This window comes from Trichophyton verrucosum, assembly GCF_000151505.1.
Source record: "Trichophyton verrucosum HKI 0517 chromosome Unknown contig00049_1.f1.exp, whole genome shotgun sequence".
Classification (NCBI taxonomy): domain Eukaryota; kingdom Fungi; phylum Ascomycota; class Eurotiomycetes; order Onygenales; family Arthrodermataceae; genus Trichophyton; species Trichophyton verrucosum.
Window position 1 is genome coordinate 1 of NW_003315602.1, and position 24,828 is coordinate 24,828.

The 24,828-nt window shown below is 47.0% G+C and overlaps 8 protein-coding genes across 8 annotated transcripts; 3 read left to right on the forward strand and 5 right to left on the reverse strand.

The window, feature by feature from the left end:
- Window positions 1-1,982: 1,982 nt before the first annotated feature.
- On the forward strand, window positions 1,983-4,137 carry TRV_00603 (RNA lariat debranching enzyme, putative; the record flags this gene model as incomplete). Its single annotated transcript, XM_003025172.1, has 2 exons — window positions 1,983-2,084; window positions 2,185-4,137. Coding segments are annotated over 2 exons (2,055 nt in total), but the record flags the coding sequence as incomplete, so codon positions are not given.
- A 582-nt stretch (window positions 4,138-4,719) lies between these two features.
- Window positions 4,720-8,135, reverse strand: TRV_00604 (protein required for cell viability, putative; the record flags this gene model as incomplete). The annotated part of the gene is made up of 2 exons (XM_003025173.1): window positions 4,720-7,471; window positions 7,543-8,135. 2 exons carry the CDS (start codon window positions 8,133-8,135, stop codon window positions 4,720-4,722), a joined length of 3,345 nt encoding a protein of 1,114 aa, XP_003025219.1.
- Window positions 8,136-11,241: 3,106 nt separating this feature from the next.
- Window positions 11,242-12,853, forward strand: TRV_00605 (uncharacterized protein; the record flags this gene model as incomplete). The annotated part of the gene is made up of 2 exons (XM_003025174.1): window positions 11,242-11,497; window positions 11,568-12,853. The coding sequence occupies 2 exons, from the start codon at window positions 11,242-11,244 to the stop codon at window positions 12,851-12,853; spliced, it is 1,542 nt and encodes a 513-aa protein (XP_003025220.1).
- A 441-nt stretch (window positions 12,854-13,294) lies between these two features.
- TRV_00606 (uncharacterized protein) lies at window positions 13,295-14,530 on the reverse strand (the record flags this gene model as incomplete). Its single annotated transcript, XM_003025175.1, has 1 exon — window positions 13,295-14,530. The coding sequence occupies one exon, from the start codon at window positions 14,528-14,530 to the stop codon at window positions 13,295-13,297; it is 1,236 nt and encodes a 411-aa protein (XP_003025221.1).
- A 1,076-nt stretch (window positions 14,531-15,606) lies between these two features.
- On the forward strand, window positions 15,607-16,863 carry TRV_00607 (uncharacterized protein; the record flags this gene model as incomplete). The annotated part of the gene is made up of 1 exon (XM_003025176.1): window positions 15,607-16,863. The coding sequence occupies one exon, from the start codon at window positions 15,607-15,609 to the stop codon at window positions 16,861-16,863; it is 1,257 nt and encodes a 418-aa protein (XP_003025222.1).
- A 610-nt stretch (window positions 16,864-17,473) lies between these two features.
- TRV_00608 (uncharacterized protein) lies at window positions 17,474-19,182 on the reverse strand (the record flags this gene model as incomplete). The annotated part of the gene is made up of 2 exons (XM_003025177.1): window positions 17,474-19,044; window positions 19,128-19,182. The coding sequence occupies 2 exons, from the start codon at window positions 19,180-19,182 to the stop codon at window positions 17,474-17,476; spliced, it is 1,626 nt and encodes a 541-aa protein (XP_003025223.1).
- An 892-nt stretch (window positions 19,183-20,074) lies between these two features.
- On the reverse strand, window positions 20,075-23,578 carry TRV_00609 (uncharacterized protein; the record flags this gene model as incomplete). Its single annotated transcript, XM_003025178.1, has 8 exons — window positions 20,075-20,449; window positions 20,510-20,908; window positions 20,965-21,483; window positions 21,549-21,884; window positions 21,955-22,188; window positions 22,243-22,875; window positions 22,941-23,206; window positions 23,338-23,578. 8 exons carry the CDS (start codon window positions 23,576-23,578, stop codon window positions 20,075-20,077), a joined length of 3,003 nt encoding a protein of 1,000 aa, XP_003025224.1.
- Window positions 23,579-23,869: 291 nt separating this feature from the next.
- Window positions 23,870-24,688, reverse strand: TRV_00610 (oxidoreductase, short chain dehydrogenase/reductase family; the record flags this gene model as incomplete). Its single annotated transcript, XM_003025179.1, has 1 exon — window positions 23,870-24,688. A coding segment is annotated over one exon (819 nt), but the record flags the coding sequence as incomplete, so codon positions are not given.
- Window positions 24,689-24,828: the final 140 nt, after the last annotated feature.

The window sequence follows — 24,828 nt, forward strand, 5'->3', positions numbered from 1 at the left end:
AAAATGGTAGTAGTAAAGTCAACACAGTTTCTTACTCTAGAGTATCAACCGGTAAACCTGGGGTTGAAATGTCTGCTTTATATGTCTTGCCTGTCGCTTATTTCGATAACAAAAAAAAAAAAAAATTGAATATGTCATGAGTATTTTTAACTTCCTGAGTAATCGTTCGGTGACCCACAAAAGGAAAAAGTCTTGAGTTTATTTCGATCTTTTTGAGCCTCAAAGAAGGTTGAGACGAAGTCGGAGATCCTGAAGAGGAGAGCGGACAGCGTTGACCTGGACTCAGGACGGGGGCGATATATAGCAGTCAGAGGATAAACACAGACAGCGAGAGGCTTGTTCTTGCCACTTTTGATATGATGCTGCTATCCGAAGCCCATTGGTCTTTCCCGGACAGCCCCATTAGTTACAGCAAATGCCGCCGTGAGCCAAAGCTAGCACTGCTGCTCAGTAGCGAAATAACTAGTTAACTACTCAGTTAGTTTAGGGGCTTGACGGTCAAATACCCGAATGAAATTTAACGTACCCCCTTTACATTCGTAGTCTTAGTTTGACCATGTCTGGGTCGTTGTGACTGTAGCTCTCAGTGAATCGCCTCTGAACGGCATTAACGACGGTAAGAGCGAAGTTGGTCATAACCAAGTAGCATCTGCGGTATGCTCAAACGGAAGCCGATAACTTCTCACTTCTAGTGATGTAACCACGCCTCCAACTATGACGATTGAAGGAAATCCAAAAGATCTAGTGAGCTTGAGGGCTTGGTCTGCTTCTGAGTGGCCAGGCTGGCCAACAGGCCCTTCTGCTTTCGCATCTTTGCTCGTTTTTTGCTGCTGGAATTCTCGGAATCTGTCTTTGAGGTCGCAGATCCAGACTCTAGCCTTTCAGCAGGATTCTTAGTAGCTCTTAGAGGTATTTTTTGGCTGGTTGAAGACGAGGTTTCGGTCGCGATTGGAGGCTTCCTCTTCCTCTGGATAGGTCTTGCAGGTTGCGGGATGCGTTGAACCATTTCATGCCTACACCGTAGACACTCGTATATGAGACATTTCTGCACCGATTGACCCTGACTCGCGTCCTGACATGGCTCTTTTGGCCGTGACTTATGCACACTTCGAGCTGTTTTGGGAGGGGTCTGGGTTCTGGTGAAGACTCTGCTGTTTACCCCCGGAATCCGGACGCTCCCACATGATGGACAGGCTTCCATCTGCTCTTTGATGGGGAGACGAGACGACTTATCCTGGAGCACTATGCTATTATGCATCGTCATCAGATGCGCTGAAGTCGAAGGGCTCTGCTGGCTGAGCAGACGGGCAGATGCCTTCAAAAAATCCAGTCTTGCAGGCGCCGGCTGAGACATGTTCTTGGGCAAAACACAAGGAACGAGCACGAGCAGGTATCTATGAGTATTTTCAATCTCGTATCATCGTACGGAGTAGTTATATAACTATACAAATTCAGCCTAGAGTTGTTGGTGGAAAAGTCGAAGATATCAAAATCATTAGGAAAAGTGCCTTTTTAATCCCAAAAAGGCAAAAACAACGTCAACTTCCCTAGCAACGCAGAAAAGGTGAAAACAGTGAAGCGAAGACAACAACACACAAAACAAAGTGAAGAGACGCGCGTTCACTTTCATCCTTTCACTCTTTTCCTGTCCTCTTCCTTTCTTCTTCTTCTTCTTCTTCTTCCGCTTTTTTTTTTTTTCTTTCTTTCTCTTTTCCTTTTCCTCTTCACAAGCAACTGGTCTCAAACAGTTGTATACTAACAACCACGCTGGATAGGCGTGAATCTGTTACGCCGCTTCTCCATACAAGATACCTCAAACATGGCAGACGCAGTAGCAATGCCAGAGACACCAGAGACACGCCGCCCGCTTAGAGTGGCTGTTGAAGGATGTGTATGCTACCCTTTTCCCTAGTTTGCTAGTTATTTATATTATATATTAGATACACAGAAAACAGCATCATCTGCTAACTGTCTATTACTAGGGGCATGGAAAACTACATGATATCTACGCGGCTGTCCAGGCTTCAGCTGAGGCTCGCGGATGGAATAGCGTTGACCTGCTTATTATTGGGGGTGACTTTCAGGTAAGGCTCTATCTACGCGTTTCTCTACTATATCAGCCTGTCTGTGTGTGGCTGTGTCCCTAATAGTAGTTAACATCATGCTCACTCTGGTATATTATAGGCTGTGAGAAACTCCAATGACCTTACTTGCATGGCAGTTTCAAACAAGTATAGGGAGATTGGAGACTTCCATGAATACTACAGCGGTGCTCGCGTTGCCCCTATCCTAACCATCTTTGTGGGAGGCAACCATGAGGCTAGCAACCATATGTTCGAGCTCTACTATGGTGGCTGGGTTGCTCCAAACATCTACTACATGGGAGCAGCTAACTTGGTCCGCTACGGACCTCTACGCATTATGGGCATGTCCGGTATTTGGAAGGGCTATGACTATCATCGTCCCCATTATGAGAGAATCCCTTACGATAGTGACACGCTACGCTCAGCTTACCACATTAGAGAGGTTGATGTCCGCAAACTTCTGCAGATTCGTACACAGGTCGACATTGGCATTAGCCATGATTGGCCTCGTGGCATTGAATGGGCTGGAGACTATGACCATCTCTTCAGAATCAAAGAACACCTCATGGAAGATTCCGAGACCGGCAAGCTCGGTAATGTTGCAGCCAAGCAGGTGCTTGACAGACTCAGGCCAGCTCACTGGTTCTCTGCTCACCTGCACTGCAAGTATACTGCCACTTTGCACCACCAGGAATACCAACCCCCACAGGTACTTATCCGCTTCAAGGAATCTGAACAAACCCTCGTCAAGCCTCCTGTGCCCTCTCCACCTGTCCTTGCCGAAAAAGCAAATACCGTCTCCGATCATCCCAAGGACATTTCTGAGCCAAAGTTAGGTCCAATCCAGGAGGTTGCACAGGATGAGACCGCAAAGAAAAACGCTTGGCGTGATTTCCACCAAGTTGCTGCTTCTACTGAGCAAGACGAGCAGGAAATATTCATGAGAGAGGTTGCAAAATACCACAAGCAAGTGGAAGTTGGAGACATCACTTCTGGTAGTGACATTACCTACCAGCTGAAGTGGAAGAAAGTTGGTGTTGATGATGGAACTGGTCGTGAGGTTCAAGACATTATTACGACTTCCATTGACAAAGAAGGCAACAAAGCCGCTGAGAGTTCCGAAGTTGTGCAGGTCAAGAATACCGACGAAATCAATCTGGACATGGATGATGGGTCTGAGAACGATGAGCCCAAGGCCAATATTCCTGCAGGAGCTGAGATTGAGCCTTGCGAGAAAGTTGCCAACGAAAAAGCACCTGAGCCTGAGCCTGAGAGATCCGAGGCTAAGAGAGCAGCTACCAATGATGCTAAGAATGTTGACTCCGTTCCTGATGACATTCGTAGCCAGCTGCCAGCCAGCTTTGCCAAGCCTTCCCCAGTTACATCTGGGCCTAAGCCAATTGTTGAATCCACTCTCCCAGCGGAAATTACCAATACTACCACTGAATTCCTTGCATTGGACAAGTGTGAAGGTCGCCGTCATTTCTTACACCTTACTGAGGTTAAGCCCGTCTCCAAGGACGATGGAGCTGGTAATACTGGCCCTTACCAGCTGATGTACGATAAGGAATGGCTTGCCATCACCCGCGCTCTGCATCCAGGATTCACCGTTGGTGACAAAGCTGCCTCCGTCCCCTCTAACAAAGGTGATGGCGGGTATAAACCTGACATCATTGCCGCTGAGGAGTGGATCGAAGAGAACGTTGTCAAGGCCGGGAAGATGGTCATTCCATACAACTTCATCATCACTGCTCCCGTTTATGACCCTTCTGTTCCAGTTAGCACCCAGGAACAGCCTCCTGAATACCAAAACCCACAGACTGAGGAGTTTTGCAAACTAATTGGTATTGAGAACGCATTTGCCATGTCTGATGAACAACGTCAATCCCAGAATGAGGCTTTAAAGGCAGCAAATGAATCTAACAAAGGAGGTATCTTCCGTCTCGGTGGACACGGTGGCCGTGGCGGCCGTGGCAATCGTGGCGGTCGCGGTCGCGGTCGTGGCAGAAGCGGACATGGTGGCCGTGGCGGACATACTCGAAGCCACCATTAAGATGACTTTTCTACAGGATTACATTCCTATTGGGATCTCAATCCTATCAGACTCAGTCAGACCAAAGGCTGTTTTGTTCTCTGCGTCAAGCAACATATTCAACCACAGAACTTTTTGTTTCACTTGGCTGCATCACATTGGCTGTTGATACTATCATTCTTTTATTCACCTTGCTTTCACCTCCACCATTTACCAGAAATCAAATTCTGCCGACGGTGATAACAGCAATGACTCTCTTCAGCCTCCAGATTTCACATTTTCTTTTGTTAATTGCATGTTTTTTGACCTTTATTGGCACAGACAAATATCATGAGCTATGTTGCCCAACGCCGGAGTCATGGAAAGGAAATCGCCCGGGTCTTCATGGTGGATGAACAGTTCCCACATTGTATTTTAGTTAAATGGAGAAAAAGAAAAAGTAAAAAAAAAAAAAAAGGAGAAAAGGAGAAAAGTTAGGTGCATGGAATTAGGTAGTTAGTTAGTCGAATGGAACTGAAAAAAATAATAATTTGAGATTAACGATATTCAATATTCACTATTCAGATAACTATACCCCGAAAAGTGGCCTTATGTCGTTTTACATTACTCAATTTCCTCAATTCGTGGACGGCCCCCAGTATCCGATGCACCAGCAACAGGTGCAATATCCAGCCCAGCAATTCTATCACCAAGTTCAAATCGAGGCTGAGCACTGGTTGCAACACCACGCAGGATCGCTTTTTCAGTCCATGCCTCTAAACTCTCGATTAATGCTCGTACATGACCGCGGACAAGAACATCAGTTTCTTTGCTCTCCACAAAGGCTAGGACATGGAGGATATCTGGAATATTTCCAATCGTGTTCACGTTAATAGGAGAAAGACTGTAGCTGGAAGTAGTATGCGAAAAGCTGAACCCCAAGTCTATACCTTGCTCCATGGCGTTATCTAACGCCTTTGTGATGTCAAGCATGAGTATAGTAGACGCACGGCGGATGATTGCGTTTTCAGGTCCTGTTTCTAGCGTCAGTGTAGAAAGTGCCAGGTCCATGGAGGTGGATACTATTCGCTGTCCTAAACCAGCAATATTTGTCTGAATGGCAGATGCAAGGATGGATATGGCCGATGCACGAGCACGTAGATCATCTGGTTGCTCATCCGAGGCTGCCCCTGAAGTCCATGCTTGGAGAATTTTATTCAAATAGGCGGATCTCGCTGGGTCTTCCGGCTCTGAGTCTGTATCTTCTTGGTCCAATTGGTTCATGATATCCGCAGCTTCGGCTACCGGGTCTTCTGCATCATCGGTTTTGCCTCTTTCCAATTCTTTACGTTTCGCGTCTGCTAACCTTTTCTCCTTAGCCTTCGGTTTTTTCCCTCGCCTGCTAGCCACCTCTACCATTGTATCGCCTAAGATCGTAGCTGTTTCGCCTACTAGAGCACCTCCTATTTCCTCGACGGCCCTGAGAATAGCTTCGCCGATGCGGAGCCTCTCGTCCAATGAAGCTTCTTCACTACTATCCCTATATCGCTCAGATAGGGTTTTTATAACCGTACGAGGATGCTTTGAGGCAAGAACACCGATATGAGAGATCACATTTAGGTAGACAAACTCGTCATCTTTCCCATTTCCCTCACCTCTGATAATTAGGGATATTAGAAGGGTGAGAGTAGCCGGGATGTCAAGAACTGGCGAAGACTTCTTTATTAATCCAGATAGTATGGAAAGTCCTTCGGCTTGGACTGGAGGTAACGGTGAGTTCAAGTTCGCAAGAGCTTGTCGGTGCATCTCTATGTCATTTATGTGCTGTTGATTAACCACAGAAACAATCTCTCTTCTTTCCTGGGGTAGATATCCACTGAGGAGAAACTCGATGTGAATGGATAATGCCGTTGCTGGGTGCTTAACCGCCTGAGAAACAAAAGGCAGCACTCGATCAATTTTAAGCTTTGTCTCCGATAGTAATGTTCGTATTTCATCGCCGGGGTCCAAGTCTGAAGATAGCAGCAGTGTAGAGAGTAAGCTGAGCGCAGCAGACAGCGGCTCCGGTGATTCAACAGAGTCTGAAGGATGAGCGTCGGATCCATTGTCATGATTTTTTAAAATGTTTCCTAGTGACTCTAAAGAAGGTTTAGCGGTTCCTTTCTTGTCCCTATTCGTGACCAGATGTATTTCGTGGTCAATGAGTTGATTGACCAGTTTCACTATTTGATCCAATCGACGACATAGAATGTCCTGAAATTGGCTGATGATTTTTTCAGCAATTTTGGTATACACCACTTTCTGTAGACCTAGATGTATATCATCTGGGGATATCAAGGGTTGGTTCTCGGAGATTCCTCTCCCTCCAAGAAGCCATTTGCTTGTAACCAAAAGAAAAACGTCTCCAATTTGCGTTTCTCGCTGCGGATCGACTCCAAGAAAAGTGACAAGTAAATCAGCCCGCTGATCAACGTTCTCAATGATTCGCATTATATCAGTATGCTCCGGGTTTGGGGATTCGCGCTTCCCTACAAATATATCATGGCTTAGAGAATGCTTGTAGGTCCACGTTGCCTCGCCATCCCACATCATGTTTTCGACCAAGCATTCAAACCTAGATTTGGCAGAAGAAATACTGAAAAAATTCTGTAAGAGCATAAATGTATGGTCAGTCCACTTATGATTTTTGAGAGACTTCGCGTGCCAATGTAGGCCCCATAGAGGGAGCATGATGGGTCCGATTAGCCGCTTGAGTAGAGCAGAGTTAGGATGCAGAATGACCAAGGATGTCAGGCGAGATAAAGCCAGGGACAGTTGGTGGGTATTGACGTTGGCACGGCCGTCTGTATGGCTATCATTTCCCGCGGAAGCTGGCGAACCATCCCGATTGAACTTGCGTAACCACAAGGTGGATGTATCGTCGGTCTTTCCATGAAATGTGTCAAAGATAGGCTTGACAAATATTTCAAAGCCGATCGTACCTGGGGCACCAATAGAGCGCTTTGGCAAGATGCCATTTCCTATTATGTACGATGCTGTCTTTCTTAGATCCATATCATCTCCATCAAGAAGGGACAGAAGCTTTGGCCCGACATTTGTTAAGAAAGTTTCCGGGGAAATCCCACGGGGTATACTCGAAAGGATCCTAGAGGACTGCATAATCGCTTGGGCAGTGATCGGAGGTCCATTAATCTGCTGCGAAGTTGATGAGGTCTCAGGGGCAAACTGAGATGCGAGAAAGGTAATAGTTTGAAAAACACCTTCCTTCCGAAGGGGTATACTTGACAGAGCTGACGAAATTGGATCTTTGAGCCAGGGAGCAGAGGTTGGCTGTAGAAAGGATGTAAGTACTGGGAGCAGAAGAGGGGTCGGAGTGCTATGGCGATGTTAGAGAGGCATTATTACTTGGAAGTAACTTGGAAGTAGTTAGAATATGGCTTTTCTTACTCCTCAATAATCTTCCAGAACATAGAATTACAACATTCAAGATCCGATTGGGCGAGGTATTGGGAATGGAAAGATAGCTCGGCGGCTGCTGAAATTAGGTCCGAGAGCAGCCTCCCCATTATGATAGATTGGAGCGAGAAATGATTGTCCTGAAGTATCTCTCGCAATGACTTGAGTATATAAAGGAGGAAGGCCTCCGTTCGGGGGGATGTTTTTTCTTCCGACCCATCTTGCCTAGCCACTACACCCGTTGGGAGGCTAGAGATTACTCTCTTTTCTAGGGGAATTCCAGCACCCGCAGAAAGCGACGGATATATTCCCTCTAGAGAGATAAGATCAAGGAGAGTATGAAGAATCCTCCTCCGTTTTGCATCTTCAAGGCCAGTGGTATGGTCATCCAAAAAATTTTGGGTGTGCCCTAATTGGATGAATGATTGGTAGATGTCTGTCAAAAGGTCGAGGCTTCGCCGTATTACCCTTTCTCTGGAAGACCTGCTGGTCTCATAATTTTCAGGTAAACTTTTTATTAAAGAATCTACTAGTGAAAGACCCGGGTTCTTCTTGATTTGCTCTTTTAAATTTATTAGCCGCATCGTTGATTAAATTAGTTGGGGGATCAATCAAGATAGGCGTGCCTTTTGTCAAAACCGGTCGCAAAAACAAAGCAACAGCTTCGAAAGCTGCTTCAATACCCGTAGAATTTCCCATTTATTTACATGCTGTAGACTTTTCTCTGGGACATAGTTTGATATCCTTGTTGTATGTTTGTCAACTAAAGTGAGAGAAATGAAAAAAGATAGGTAGGAGGAAGTAGCTCGTTAGTTAAGCGCTCACGTGCCGTTGACGCCACCCGCGACTTATTATCACGTGATAACTAGTTAGCGAGTTTGTCCAGACGCGCCAAATCATATCTTTGTTTACACGTCGAGGGGCGTTGTCAATCGTCAATCAACATCAAAGCACTGCTGCTCGGATACACCACGAGTGACTCTTGGCCTTCTAACAGCCATTCCCTCGCATTCCAGAGCAATCGCCTCCTCACTGGACCACTATGTCAGTCTTCTATATTGTTTCTCCAATGAACCAAGCCGCCCGCTCTCACATCTCTGTTTCCGTCATATTTTACCAGTTCAACCTCCTCATAGTTTACCATTCTACGCCTGCAGCTGCTTTTGGATCTAAGGCGTGGGAAATGTTGTATTTTCCATCCATTTCTGATAGTTGGTGTGGGCGTGTTTGGGACTTAACCCTATGGTAAAAACCGGGCGTCGTTCCTGGACCGTCCAGGGTATATCGACAGCAAGTTCGCGGCTATAACAACCAGGCTTTCGAATGTATCGCTTGCATTTTGTCGGTGGTATAAAAAGATCCTGGTGTCCGGAGCTTCCCATGAAGCATTTAAAAGACGGTTTACTATGCGTTTAATTCCTTGTTGGAGTACGCGTCAGTTTATCTTAGCTGGATATGAATGGAGGATAATAAGATCACCGGTTTGATACCTGCAAAATCCAGAGCCGAATGGGAGAAGAGAGGCAGGGCGCATCGGGCAATCATTGAAAAGTGGATTGTCTTCGGGAGCCCAGCACGTCAGGACACGAAAAGAGATTCTTCAAACCATCCTTGGACTCTTGTTGTACTGCCCATCCCATTTGTTGGCTTGACAAAGATTGTTCTAGAGCCAAGCAGGTACTTTATTCTCAAGTTCGCCTACATACGATTATTCGCACTGGATTTTTGGGCTATCGTATGCCGGAATCAGCTGGGCTGCTTACACGGGCAGTTGTAGCAAGTTAACCCATCCATCCATCTTGTGATAAATCATTTTAACATGGCATGCTTAGGCTTATCTGGGCATCTTTGTTTCCAACATGGGAAGGGCGGCAATTACAGTCAAGGATTTGGGGCACTGGGGGTTATGAATTTGATGCATACTTTCCGTTGAGACTGATTGGCCGTCCCGCATGTACCCCAACATCCAAAACCTTCGGGGTTTGTCACCTCTCTTCCAACCTTTTCCGATGGATCACACAGCCCTAGTGGCAGAAGCTCGTTCACTGGTCTTGCACCACGGCACTCGCCAATGTGTGCATGCTATTGGATCTCTCCACCGCGTTAATCTTATTTTCTCGTGGGTATAGCCCATTGGATTAGAGAACGCCGGTTACCGTATCTGGGAGTTCTCTTCTAGATGCCCATTTCCCACTAGGGAAGTGAATCGATTTTTACAGATGTTTTGTTCGATTCTTCGTTCTCGCCTTCATCACTTAGTGTATGCAGGAGAGGAAACAAAACTTGTCTCCGAGGGCACTGTGTTACACTCACGGAACACAGAATTTGGGAAGCACGGTTTAATCTACCCAACTAGATTTTAGGAGATGAGAAGTCCGCATTGGGTCCAGTGGGCGAAAGCAGGATGAGAGGCTCAAGCTTTGGATGACCAGTCGCTTAAGTGGGTTTCCTTGGTGCATGCTAGATAGTGGAGCTATATGGGCAGTGGATTTTATTCAACTTGAAGCTTTGTCAAGGGCTATGGGCAGGTCGCAGCGCTTCTTCCCATTACTGTTTTGTTTTCTGTTCCATCGATACCCTAAGAGGGAGGTGCTTTTACTTGGATAAAACAACCCTGTATGTGAGAGTTTCTCGGAACTGCGCTTCACATCTGACGACCCAGGAAAGTGCCATATACAGGATATGTTGGAACGATGCAATCGACGGTCCGTTTAAAGAGATCCATTGATGGCTGGGGAGTCCATGCACAGAGAGGGACCTCTCTCGAGTGAGGATCAAAGCCTTGGCTTGGCTAATCTGATGCATGCCCAGCCTTGAATGTTTCGAATTTTCGACTATCTGACTTAGTGCAACTATCCCAATGGTGCTTGGGGTCTAAAGACGGAGTAACGGGAAGACTTGGTGAAACATTATGGTGTTAGTTTGTCATGAGGGTCATGCGATGAACAGAGGATTTTCACAGTTTTGGGGGGTGGCGCGGTAGACTTCTTTTACAGTCGACATTGCTGGTTGAATAGGCCTCCGCCTCTGCCTTGTTTGGCGGGGGGCGGAGGCCAATATATTTTTTTTTTATAAGTCTTCCCATCCCCGTCGTTATTGATTCTACAGCTAACTATCCTGCCAGATATTCTCCGCTTCCTAGGGTTACTGTCCAGCGGTCCAACGACACCCCAGTTCTCCCATTCTCCCATTCAACGGAGTACAAAGAGCTAGCTGGGCTCAATTAGAATGGAACACCAATACTCCTCCTCCATTTGCATGGCACTCTACACCGATGTCATACACGAAATCTTCGAGACGAACCACACTGCTCTTCCAAGTCACACAATATTAATATCAATGCAAAACTTAGATTGTGGGACATCCCTTTCCACTTCTCAGTGAGATGTGTTGTTGCAGTTTTCGAACTGCAGTACATTGTTCTTTCCTGTTTACAAGCATTTTTGACTGCTGAATTGTTATTGTTATTGTTATCAACGATCGGTCTTTCCCTTGCTATGTTTCCAATGCCCAAATATAAAGCAATCTGCTTTTCCACCGTCTCCGTGCTAGCGGACGATCACTGCGGACGATCACTAGATACGCTCCTGTCGCATGAAAGGAAGCTATATATCATTTTTTCCGTCCCGCTGTTGAGTAAATAATCCTGAAAACTTCATCGTTGACTTGTATTGTTATACATGGTCAGCCATGCATTTCTTACGCTATCTTATTCCATTTGTTCTCCTTCCCGTTGTTAATGGCGACTATGGCGGATCAGCCCGGCTCCGTATGCCTCCTGTGTTGAGACCTCCGTTTCCCCTCGGTTCAGTTCCCCGTCCTTTTCCCGCTCCAGGAGAGTTTTCTACGAGTAATAATGCTGAGCCGGACGACCAAGGGGCCCCCTTCGCAACCTGTGGACCTTATGCCGGATCCTGCCCGGACGGCCTCTGCTGTTCTTCTTCAGGTACGCAGTATTCATAGCGGTTCTGTAATATTGCTGTGTCGATATTCCCGCCTAATTTGCGACTGTATAGGGTACTGTGGAAAGGGACCTGAATATTGTGCTGCTCCAGACTGTATGCTTGATTATAGCAATGGCTGCGATGCCCACAAAACACCGAGTGGAGAAGATACATCTGGTGTAACCCGCGATAAGGTTGGGGATGTTCCCTACGGCGAGGCGGCTATTTACGACTGTACCGTTCCAAACACCATTGCCTTGACATATGACGACGGACCATATACCTATACCAAAGACCTGCTTGACATGCTTGACTCGTTTAACGTAAAGGCGACTTTTTTTGTTACTGGAATCAACTTAGGCAAAGGTGCAATTGATGACCCTAATTACCCTTGGGCCGATTTGATTCGTCGGATGTATAACAGCGGCCACCAAATCGCCAGCCATACTTGGTCTCATCAGAACCTTGATCAGATCTCAGCTTCTCAGAGAAAGATGCAGATGGTAAAAAATGAAATGGCCTTGCGAAATATTTTAGGCGGTTTTCCAACGTATATGCGACCACCGTATTCGAGCTGCTCAGATGCGTCTGGATGTTTGAAAGACATGGACGACCTAGGTTATCACGTCACGTACTTTAACCTTGATACTGACGATTACAACAATGCCACTCCGGACTTGATTCAAAACTCAAAAGACATATTTGACTCCTACATAACAAAAGGTGGCCGCTCTCTACTTGAAATTGGCCATGATGTCCACAGACAGACAGTTTATAACCTGACAGACCATATACTTCGTCGCCTTGAAGGTAGTGGCTATCGTGCAGTTACTGTTGGAGAATGCCTCGGGGATCCCCCAGCCAACTGGTATCGATGGACTTCTACCCCTGGTGACCAAGGCCGTGGAGACAAACCACCAAAGGGCGGCAAAAAACCCAAGCCAGTGAAGCGTCCATCTCCTAATGGAACTTGTGGCAGACGTTACACTTGCACTGGTTCCAGGTTCGGTCGCTGCTGCAGTGCTTTGGGTATTTGCGGAAACAAGCCTCGTCACTGCGGAAAAGGCTGTCAGAAGACCGGCGGCATTTGCTCTGAGGTACCTTCGAACTCCAACAAACACGCTCAATTCGGCAAAGGAAACACAAAGGGGTCTGAGAAAAATATTGATCATTCTCCCACGCACATCAGCAAGGAAGCTGAAGATGATGCAGACAAGCTGGGGAAGATGGAAGACAACAAGAAAGCTAAGGAAGGGAACGGGGAAAAGGATCAAAACGAGGACACAGCTGGACATGACGATGATAAGAACACTGACACGGAACACCATTCAGGCGACGAAAAGGGCCATGAAGAATGATTCCAGCAAGGAGAGACGACTCCATTTTTTGTTTTCTATATTTTTTTCCCGTTGGGGCTCTGCTAGGAGGGTTCATCTCGAGCGGTCTTTATGAAGACCTCCTTCCGTTATCTTTCTTTTCCTTGGCTTATGTTCAGAGCTGAAATAGCGCATTTTTATTTTTAGCTAAGAGCGCCGTGAATGCAATAGATCGTACTTTAATTATCAAGTGTACGTAGGGAAAGGCAATAACGGCCGCGTATGGTCTACTGTAGAGTTGGACATTTTTTGTGGCTCATGCATAAAAACAGCAAGAACAAGAAATACAACAGGTGACAGAAGGTGGCTAACCACTGTTGAGGAGATAATTTACTATTTGTGTATCTAAAATGCAAATGGGTATCAATATGATGTTAGCAACAACGTGAATTATGGAGAGCAATAGAATGAGACAAAGCGACATCACTTCCTGACCACTTTGAGCAAAGGTGCAATCCTTGCTTTCCGACTCAGACCAACACGATAGGCAACCTTGGCGGTGACAGCTATAGGACTGTGTTTATCTGGGCCCTTGACAGTCGGCTTCTTTGGAGTCTCAGCAGGCGGGGCGGGTTCAATTTTCTTGTCAACGGAACTTTCGGAGATTTCGACGGATGTATGAAGGTTGTGATTGTCCGCCTTGGGTTCAGGGGTTTGTTGGTTGACAATCGCTGGAGATGAAAGTGGTGGAGGGGTTGCAGAAGGGATGATATTATTATTACGGTTTTCAACGGAATCGTCCGAAATTATTGACTCGACAGGCCGCGGCGGTGATTTCTGGTGAGAAATATCTTCCTGGTCTGTTTTTTTCCGCTTCCTTCCTCGCTTCTTGGGCGCTGGGCCGGCTTGTCCGCTTTTATCAGCAACGTTCGTAGGAACTTGGACTTGTACCTCGATCTTTGGAAGAGACTTAGGAACTAGCTCAGCCTCGTGAGCTAGGGAATTCGGGGTAAACAGGTTATCGTTATCATTAAGATCGAGGATATCATCGGATGCGTCTGTATCATCTATAATAGCGGACCTAGGTTTCTCCTCATTTATCCAGATCACATCATCTTCGACATCGGACTCAACCGTCTTCCGCACGACAGCCGATGTAGTCTTTCCTCTCTTCACTTTCTTTTTCTGGTTTTTCTTCGCCCGGTTTAGAGACCGCTTCTTGGGCTCAACTATACTGACGTTCTGCGGCTGCGATGGAGAAACCCCCTCTGGCGAGGTGTGTGTAGGTTCGATGGGATGTATATTCTCATCCCCTTGAATTATATCATCTTGAATTCGGGGGGCTTCTTCAACATCAATCGCAGGATCAAGTCCATGATCAAGCCGAAGTACATTTTGGCCTTCGGGATAGATGTTCTCACAGTTTCGAGGGGCTTCTTCGATAGTTGATATCGGATCGACATCCTGCTCTGGACCCTCCAGGACGGTATCTAATTCGTAATGTTCTTTTGGTATGGTTTCGATGGTACTGTGGAATTGGTAGCCAGTTGGTGTCTGGTTCGGTTGGTCATCTGGGACTTCCCACAGACTCCCAGTGTCCACGTAGCTTGACGGGGCAGCTGTGGTGATTGACCTACGGTTTGTGGCAGGTGATCGGTGCAGCGACGGGTATCTTGAGACGGCAACTTCAAACGGGAAGGGAAGTGCAAGTTCATCCATGCTATGAGCCGAGGATTGGGGTATATATGGCTCGGGTGCAGTCAACGTCCGCCGCACTCGACTGAGGGTCGTTGATGACATCGGGAGCGTGTCGCGTGAAGATGTTGGTTCCATTTTGTCATAAATTTGCAAGGAGGGGTATATTCTCTATGGCTATTAAATATGATATATAACTGCCTCACAGGGTCCGTGATTTGTAGCTATCCATTGCTCGCAAGCCATTCAACAATATCTTTGGCATCATTTGGAATGTCCGTCGTCTCTTGATGTCGCTTCTTCTTAGCCGCGCGTCAGGCGCGCTAGTTATCACGTGATGCATCTGGTTCCACGTCAATTCGCGACAACAACATCGACATGCACATTTATTTATTGTGAGAGAACGAGAGAACCAGCCTACAAGCCAAAGTCCAGGGACGTGTTGAATCCATAGCTAATGATTTGAAGAAATCGAAAAGATCTGCTCGTTGGTCCTCTATATTGAAGGGAAACAAGACGATGTGATTTCTTCACTACAAAGTTATAACTAGTCACTTCTCAGCAAATTCATCGAAGTCGTCCGAATTGGCTATTTCATTTGAATATCGCTGAAGCTTGATAACTGGCCTTTGTTTCTATATAACGTTGAAACCGCGCTACTCCTATATTTAGCCTCCCTGGGTCGTAAGGTCGCCGAGGACGAGATCGGGCCTGGAGTGGAGGTCTGTGATCCCATCCTGACTACACTTCCGAAGAGCTGCCGCATATAATGAATGGCCTCGCCGCAGAACATGCGAGACTTGTGCAACTTCGTCTCACCGCTGAGGTCGGGCGACAAACGCAGAATTCAAACAGCAGCGGCCATGTTAGACTAGGAGAAAGGACCTTCCCCGGTCCAGTTACGTGACAGTTGCTGTCGGGTCTGTTTAAAAGAAATTGCTACACCCTAACTTGAAGATGCTTTCTTCAGAGGTTGCTTATTCCTTTCCTCTTGTTAGATACCCATATTCTTTCAATCTTGATAACTACCATTGCTAAGGACAACCGCCTAAAACAATAAAAAAAAAAAAAAAAAAACCTTATAGTTTATCTACGGCAACATGGCTCCCCTGAAGGTTCTTATTTGCGGCGGTGGTTGTGCCGGGCCTGCGTTAGCTTACCTGCTTGCGTCCTGTGGGCATAAAGTGACAATAATTGAGCGTTTCCATGCCCTCAGAGCCTCGGGTGCGCAAATTGACCTTCGAGCCCAGGGTATTGAAGTAGTGAGGCGCATGGGGCTTCTTGGGGCCATTCGCAGCCGATCTGTTGATGAGATAGGCGTCTCTTTCGTCAACTCGCAGGATAAAGTACAAGGGACTATTCTTGCTAACAAGACTGGTAAGGGTGCACAGTCCTTAACCTCCGATTATGAAATTATGCGCGGAGACCTGGTTCGATTACTATACGATGCAACGAAAGGGGATGTGGGATATATGTTTGGAATAACCGTCGAAAGTTTCGAGCAGGACGAAAATACGGTTTCAGTCCAGTTCTCCGACGGCTCTACTGACACCTTTGATCTTGTAGTTGGAGCTGATGGTCAGGGGTCACGTATTCGAAAAGCCATTCTACCACCAGGTGCCCCAGACCCTTACTGGAGGATAGGTGCCATGTTGGCATACTGGTTTATTCCCCGTGCCGAGTCGGATACCAACATCAGCGTTGCTTACCACAGCTCGGGTGGCCGCGTACTATTTCGCAGAAGCTATACTTCTACAGACTCGCAGGCCTATATTGTACTCCGTGACAGCTCAGAGGATATACGACGCATTCCCAAGGCACCAATGGAACAACAGAAACACTTCCTCTCCCAGAGGTTTCATAATGCGGGCTGGCAGGCAGATAGGTTTCTCAAGGGTTTGGAGACAACGAAGTCTTTCTACTGCGAGGAGGCCCTGCAAGTCCGCACGGATACATGGCATAAAGGCCGAGTTGTTCTGGTGGGAGATGCTGGATACTGCCCATCTCCATTCACCGGGCTAGGTACCACCGTTGCACTTGTTGGTGCCTACGTTTTGGCTGGAGAGATCAACCAAAATACCGATAACTTACCTAAGGCCCTTGCAAATTATGATAAGAAATTGCGCCCTTTCGTCAATAATGTTCAGGAATTAAACCGAAGCCTTATGCCTTATTACCTACCACACAGCCAATGGGGAGTTACCGTTTTCCATTTTGTTGTCTGGTTAATATGCATCCTTCGGATCCCTGAGCTCATGACACGTTTTTCAAAACCGGATGTTCATGGCTGGGTCTTACCATATTATCCTGAGTTGGACAAAGAACGGAATCACAAACTAAAAGAGAAGATGGTGTAGAGAATTCCCTGTGATAGCTCTAACTCTATATCCCTCCAATGGCTTTTCCCTCCTATAATGTTTGGCTATTGCGTTCGTACCAATAGAATGCAGGTCATCACTAGTTGCAGATTGCAGGCAGTGAGGGTAGAATCACAGACATTAAGAATATTTATATTACCAAGGGTGTCTAAATCCGTTTAATTCTCGTGATGAAAAAAGAGCTGGAGTCAACCACTACTACAACATACCTATAAGCACATTGTCGAATTAAAAAGTCGTATTAAAAAGGCGATGGTAGCTTGATTTTGTTGGTGGTTCTTGCTTTTAGGATGAAGTGATTTTAGTGAAGAAGTTCTTCCCTGGAAAGTAGTACGGGTGACGGGATGGGTTCGTGTCGGATAACTACGACTATTGATGTCAAGAGAATTGCACAGAAATAATACAACAATAAATGATGCTATACTTTTGAAACTGGGCTACCTGTATCGGAAAGGACGGATTCTGCATGGTAGGTATAAGAAAATGTTCTAGCAGCTGGTTTACAGCTAGTGATCTATCATTGCAGACCGGTTGTATCACACTAACTAATAGTCACTAAAAACCAGCTTGTAACAGCGTTTATAGCTCTTCAGTCAAAGCTAAGAAACCCTCCATCCGTCATGTCTTTGACGTGGGATTGAATGGAATTAAATGTCATCATATAAGCAGTGTGGAAGCGAGATGGCGACCTATACACCGCAAATATCATGCCCACAAGATTCCCCTCCCTATTAACAACGAAAGATCCGCTATCCCCCTCGTCCGCAACGTCATCGTCCTCGGATACGAGTTCAATCTCTTGAGTAAAGAAGCCAGAAGGCCATTCCACCTTTTTCATGCTGCTAATGCAGGCAGAGGCTATTGTAGTCCGGCCAATTCGAACAACCCAGTCGTCTTCCTTTGGTATACCAAATTGTGTTATCTTCGCATCGGGGTGAGGGCGATATAGAGGACCAGCTGTTGGTAAAGCAAAGCTGCCTTGGCGGGTGGAAGGGGGTCTATTGCTAGAAAAGGTCTCTGGGCTTTCGATAAGCGCCCAATCAAGCCTATGGTTGTCCCTAACTTGGTGGCCTGATGCAAGAAGTACTTTGCCGATTCCTGGACCGGCTACAAGCTCAGATAGCATTCGCTGTTGTTGTTTTAGCTGTTGGTCATCAGGATGGAATCGACGAAGTTCTACCAGGCGAGCCATTGCCATTTGTGTATCAAGAGACGCCGGGTATTCGATAGCTAGGCACCCACGTTTGTCATTCCAGTGTATCCCGTGTGCATCAGTATGGGCTGTCACACTGGGGTCGTTGCTGCGAACAACGTGATAGCATGTTAGGGCGCATTTTATTTGCCGTTTCTCTCGGGGAAGGTTGAGTATTAGCCAGCCTCCCAATGTCCCAGCTGAATCTGCCTTCCCTTTCACACCCATTGAGCTTCCATTTACTGGATGCTCTGGTAGCTCTTCCGGGGCAATGCGCATTCGCCTCAATATAAATCCTGGATTTGTAAGTACTAGCTTTCCTGGCAGAATCTCTAGAAACGCTGAGATATCTAGCTCGTTCAAAATGTTAAGAATCTTCTCCTCGACAGCTGCAAAGTCACACACTGAGTGAGGGTGGCAGAAGATAATAACCGTGGGCTTCCTTGGTGCATTAAAGTCGTTTCGTCGACGTCGCATGTGGAATGCAATAGATGGCCTCAGGTCACTCATAGAGATCTCAACCTCTTCCACAATTCTATTTTTGACTCGCTTCAAGGGCTCAACAATCGATGGGTCGTTGGGGAGAGCACTAGAAACATCGTCATACATTCGATCAGTGTTGACCAACAGGATTTGTATCAACTGCGAATTCGGGATATTCTCTTTGACTAAAGCCAGAACTTCATTCACCGCGTCTCGCCACGTTCGGCTGGGTCTCTCGTCCCGTGTTGAAATTTCTATGACATCCCTGGTTTCATAGGCCGCATCTAACGGTTGGAGGCGATGGAGTCTGTCTCCGACAAAAGAAAGTTCATGCCTAGCCAGTATAGCTGGAATTTGTGGTGAAATAAGGGTGTTATATGCGTCCTTTATCTCAACACCCACTGGAAGCAGTTTGGAGCGCCAAAGAAGGGGGATCTGGCCATCGGCAGAGACTCGAAACTTGTCTTTGCTGGCTATCCAGCGCTCTATCGAGATCTGGGAGCCCGTCGATGACACTAAAGTCCGTCAGTCGAGGTATTATATATTAGAGATGTAGACAAATACTTACCACTACCGTAACCAGAATCCTCTGACCCTTCTGGTCTGCGTGTCACACCAACCATTTTGCCTAACAGAATAGATAACTGAACTATAGAACGATTTGCAGATTCAGACGCGTCTAGCTCATAGATAGAGAGAGGAGAAGATTTTGAGACTTTTCGCAAGCTTGTAAGAACTGAAAAAGATAACTGCCTTTGCTCATTGAAAATGTGGGAGAGCGTGTCCTCTTTATTTTGAGAGGGTTGTCCTTGCCCAAAGAGGACAAGAAGTCGATGACGTGATTACTACAGACTAAATGGGCCATCAGTGCAAAATACAAACACGTAGAGAGTGGTTTCTGATAAATTTAACAATGGTAGCGTGTGTTGTCTTCACTATATTTTCTTTCTGTGTTCTAGAGACGAAGTGAAGAAGTCGATGAATGTTACTCCGTACTCCGGCACACTAAATGGACAGGGTAATGATTACATAATTATATTACTAAGGAGAATCAAGAGATATTGTTGGATAGAAAATCGAGTGTATTTACTAAGCTTCCCCTTCGTACTTTATTTACCTTACCAAAGCTTTTTTTTTTTCTCCCTTCAAGATACTCTCTGTAGGCAGCACTATGGGTATCTCCGGCGCTCGGGTCAAGCTTGTAATATATTATTAGTTTCAATATATCGGTGTTAATCAGTACTGATTCTTCTATAAGGTAGTATTACTACAACCGTGGACTTAATGCACAGATAGGACCAATGTTGTTCCATCCTTACACACCAATGTTACCGTAATATTACAGTATTCCAATCTTGGATCGCCCTTTGCCTGGTTAAGCTGAGGCTGCCGGCGAAGAGCCCATCTCTCGCCTGTCGAAACTAAAGACAAAAATGCCAGAGACAGTAGCATAACGGAAAGAAAGTGTAGTGCGGCAATAACCCCAAATGATGGTTAAAGATTCTATGATCTATATTACTCAGTATTGTTCGGCGTCATCACACCTCTGCCAAAGAACTCGCTGATAAGCCCAAACCGGTCCTTACTACGCTGCAATTCAGAGTGGAACAGCTCATGCTGGCTAGCTGCTTTGATCTGTCTCTCACGTATAGCCTTGAGCGTTGAGTTATGTGGCGCGCAGACGGGACATTCTGCATCTTCATCAACCTTATTGAGGCACCGTTGGTGGAAGGAATGCTTGCAAAGAAAGTGAACTGTGGGAAGATCAAGGTTACCGCCACAAGATGAGCAACGACGTGCCTGAAAGACAGTCGGTTTGGAACCGAGCTCTTCCATCTGCTGCTTTCTGGACTCCGTTTCTTTTGAATAACTGGCTATCAAGCGGCGGTTCTGCGAGGCATCTAGTTAGTGCTGAGAATTCTCAGAGGACAAGAGGGGGGGAGGGCTAACATTGGAGATCTCTTTTCTTTCCCTCTCGATATTATCACTGAGATACTTATTAATCATACCCATAGTGACCACAGAATTATTGCTGAATGCCTGTATCACTTGCAAGGGAGCCATCAACCCGTCCCTATCAATCTTTTGAAGAACCGCATCCATCTCACCGCCTGCTTCTTCGAGGATTTTTGGGCTAGATGCAAAGTATGTCAAAGCATCGATATATAGCTGTGGCTCTTCCTGTCCGTATTTCTTGAGAGCCTTTATCACGCCTTGGGTATCCTTGGCTGATATATATGATCGCAGAATATCTGCTCTAAGACCTTCCTTTTCGCGGACCAGGGTTTTTCCTTCATGGAAATTTGACAGGTCCGATAGAAGCAGAACATTTGACGCAGATACGGGAATCTATAAAACAATCAACATATGTAAGACAAGGGAGTATATTATAGTATAACACTTACGTTTTTCCCCTGTATCAAGCTTTTTGCTTTTGATTCCCATTCTTGCTTCTCTGAAGATGACTTCTTGCGGTTTGCCGTATCCAGGTACATCTCAAACAAGGTAGTGTACAGATCAACCTTGTCCTCTTCCTTCAGCCCATCTAGTTCAAGGAGTTTCTCTAGAAAGGTAATGAATTGATCAGGATGATCGACGAAGGAGGAAAAGGCAGTTCTGGGTTTTGGAATCTCGTAATTCGTCGAAGATTCTTCATTTGTATCTTCGGGCTCTGCCGTTGCTTGAGGATTGGTCCCATTGCTTTGTTTATTGTCTTGTTTAGAGCCTCCTATGTATGGCAGAGGGATGAATGATGCAATATTCTGAACAGCGCCACCAGTGGCTTGTGGTTTGACTTCAGGGGATTGTTCTTCCTCCTTTCGAGGTTTGTATCTCCCGGAGTAATAGTCAATAAAGAGCTGTGTTGTTGATTCCGGACAATGCTCAAGCAATACACGGGCATATTTCATCAAATTTGGATAGGCCTAAAAGCAGCGGTTAGTAACAAATGTCCGGGTATTACAAGGAACACTATTTGGCAGACACTTACAAGCTCTGGCTCAAGACTCCAAGTATAATTAAGGGCTTCAGAATATTTCTTCGAGTCTTCGATCAGGATGTCAACCACCATGTCACTTTCGCCATGTTTGGTAGCCAAGTATGCTGCTTGTTCAAAATAACCACCCTGGCGGCACATGGCTATAGCGGTTTCTAGGTCAAATTTCAATTCTCCTGGTGCCATAATGAAAGAGTCCAGCTTTTCAGTATCCTTTAGCTTGGCATAGCAGTTTAAGAGTAATGTTGTGTGATCGGCCGTTGCCTTGTCGTGATCATGTAATTCTTCCAGGTAGTCAATCAGGTTATGGATTCGTTGAGTGTCAAGGAACTACGAGGTCGTTAGAAGATAGCAACATTATAGGGGTGAGATAGGGGGGGGGGGGGGGAGAAAAGCCCACCTTTCGAATAACATGGGAGGGCTCAGTATTGTCAATGGCCCGCAGATACTGCTGCATGGCGGTATCATAATCCCCCTTTTGGTACAAGAAATCGCCATACTTTCTAAATATGACATTTTGTTGTAGTCTGTCGACACCCGACTTTTGCGCCAGGTTAATTGCCAATATATATAGATTCCTCTGGTACAATATTTCAAGTTTTTGCTGGAGTGGCTTTTCATGATACCGATTCACCTACAAGAAGATTAGATCAAGACTTCAAATTTGGCGAGGAATGTGTAACCGTACCTTTCCGTCAACAGTGACGATAAACAAATCACCCCATTCCATAAAGATAAATTTCACACTATTTGAAAGAGACTCGGAATGTGCGATAAATCTCAAGTCCGACTCCAGGAGAGTGAAGGTGGAGGTATTGAAGATGTCATCAACTTGGCTGGTCCCAAATCTGCTGACGGTTTCTGTCCTTGACAGGGCAGCTCTAGGCGGGCAAACCAGGGCAATATAGTCTTTGAAAACGTTGACCGAGGTTTTTGGGCTGTCAAAGGCAAAGCTCGGCCCCCGTCCCCTACGGCCATATGTATATATTGCGTCTTCCCTAGCCACGAGAATGTCACCGGTATCCTGGTCAAAAGTCATGCAACCAACTCCGCATCCCAGGTCTTCGAGGGCACGCGCTGGCTTTCCATCTCCCTTTCCTCCGATGACTAGTGAGAGTATACGGCTGGTGGTAGCGATGAACAGAGTCGCGGGACCGGATCGCTGTATTTCGAGCCCCGTAATGGGCTCTTCTGATTCGAATACTATGCGTTGTTCGGCTCCGCGGTCGTGTATGAGGTCGCCTCTGATTAGCGTGACGGAGCCATTGGCAAAGCCGACAGCAACTTGCCAGAGGTCATCGAGGACTGCCAATGCAGATATCTAGAGGTGCAGATATGAGCCTTCTGCCTTCATCTCAGAGCGTACATGGTAGCCATTCATCGTACCGGGAACTGTCTTAGCTTGTTTTGGACTGATTTCGTGGACCGACAACGGGGTCCCCCAGTCTTCTTCTCGGTCTCGTTAAGAGCCCATACCTTCAGGACGGGCTCGTTGGACAGATCCTCACTTATTGTGACCAGGTAAGAGGTCGAAGGGACCTGTCTCATATGCGTGACCGAGGCGCCATCGTATGCCCGAAATGAGCGGACGACTTTGTATTGCCGGGAGAGGATGTGAACGTTGCCGTTGGTAGTGCCGACGAAGAGGTTATCTGACCCGGTGCAGACGCAGCTTACATCGTTCTATTAATATACCCACGCGGTCACTGTCAGCAGAGGTTCTTCAAGCTAGATAGACGGCGTAGATATCGTATCGATACAGGGGGGGAGGAAGCGCGCGTACGGTGAAGACGGAGCTGCCTTCGCTGTCGACGAAGTCCACCTGCGAGACGTCGAAGAAGTCGAAGGTCTTCCACTAAACGAGAGAAACAGCTGCTGTTAGCTTCTGGCAGCCTGTCAAGGGCCAAACTACTGCTGTACGCACCGAGGTCAGTGCCATGTCCGCTCTGTCTGCGCCATCGAGCGGGAGTTGGTGGTGGTTGGGAGGTTCTGCGGAGATGCGAGGTTGCAGCCTGTGAGGTCATCACCAAAAAAACGCCAGCCTCCACTAGCTAGCTAGCTAGTTAACGAGCTATCAAACTATCTACGAGGACAACAGCACCAACTACAGCAGCAGCAGCATGGACAAGGAAGACTACGATTAAGCGCACAGGACATGTATTCACTATCTACTCCGCGTCGGCGAAGGAACTAGGTACATTTCTGGGTGGCGCTTCTGCACTCGGGCGTCTCTCCCAAGCGGCGGCCGCTCAACTATCAAAGCAGCTCGATAGACATAGACATAGTTAAGTGATTGCGCAGAGACAGCTGCACATTTATCGGCAGACGTATCCTCCGTCGATGATCAAGTCAGCACCGGTGGTGTATGTGCTGGCGTCGCTGCAGAGGTAGACATAGGCTCCCTTGAGCTCCTTTGCGTCGCCGTTGCGGCCCATGGGGATCATGGAGAGCCAGAGATCCTGGACCTTCTTGTCGACGAAGTCAGAGAGGCCGGTGTCGATGTAGCCGGGCGAGATGCTGTTGACACGGGCAAAGTCGCGCCATTCGTTGGCCAGGGAGCGGGCCATGTGGATGCAGCCGGCTTTGGCGACGTTGTAGGAGGTCTGCTCCTGGGGGAAGTTGGCGATGTGGCCGGACATGGAGGAGGTGATGATGAAGCTGCCGGTGCCACGCTCCTTGAAGTGGGCGCCTACGGCCTTTGCACAGTGGAATGTGCCGTTGAGATCGGTCTGGATGACCTCGTTCCAGGACTCGACGGAGCCCTCGAGGATGCCGCTGTCGGCGGTGCGGCCGGCGTTGGCAATGAAGGCATCAATCTTGCCAAAGTCCTTGATGACCTGCTTGACGAAGTTGTCGACGTCGGCCCAGTCGCCAACGTTGCACTTGTACGCCTTGGCCTTGACGCCGTACTTCTCCATGAGCTCTTTGGCGTTCTGCTCACCACCTTGGGGGCGAGAGGAGTAGGTGATGGCAACGTCGGCTCCCATCTCAGCACAGCCTCGGGCGGCCTCAATGCCCATGCCGCGGGGACCAGAGGCGCCGGTGACGACGACGACCTTGCCCTTGAGGCTGAACATCTCCATGAGGCTGTCGGACTTTGGAACTGGGATAGGCATGATGGCGGCTGGAATTTGCTGGATTGGATTTGGAGATGGTAGTAGGCAACGAATTGGTTGATTCGAGAAGAGCAGAGGGGCAGGATATGTTTATATCGAGTAACACCGTGAGTAACTCCTATAGGGGGGGTCGAGGAGGAGGAGATGGAGGGGGATAT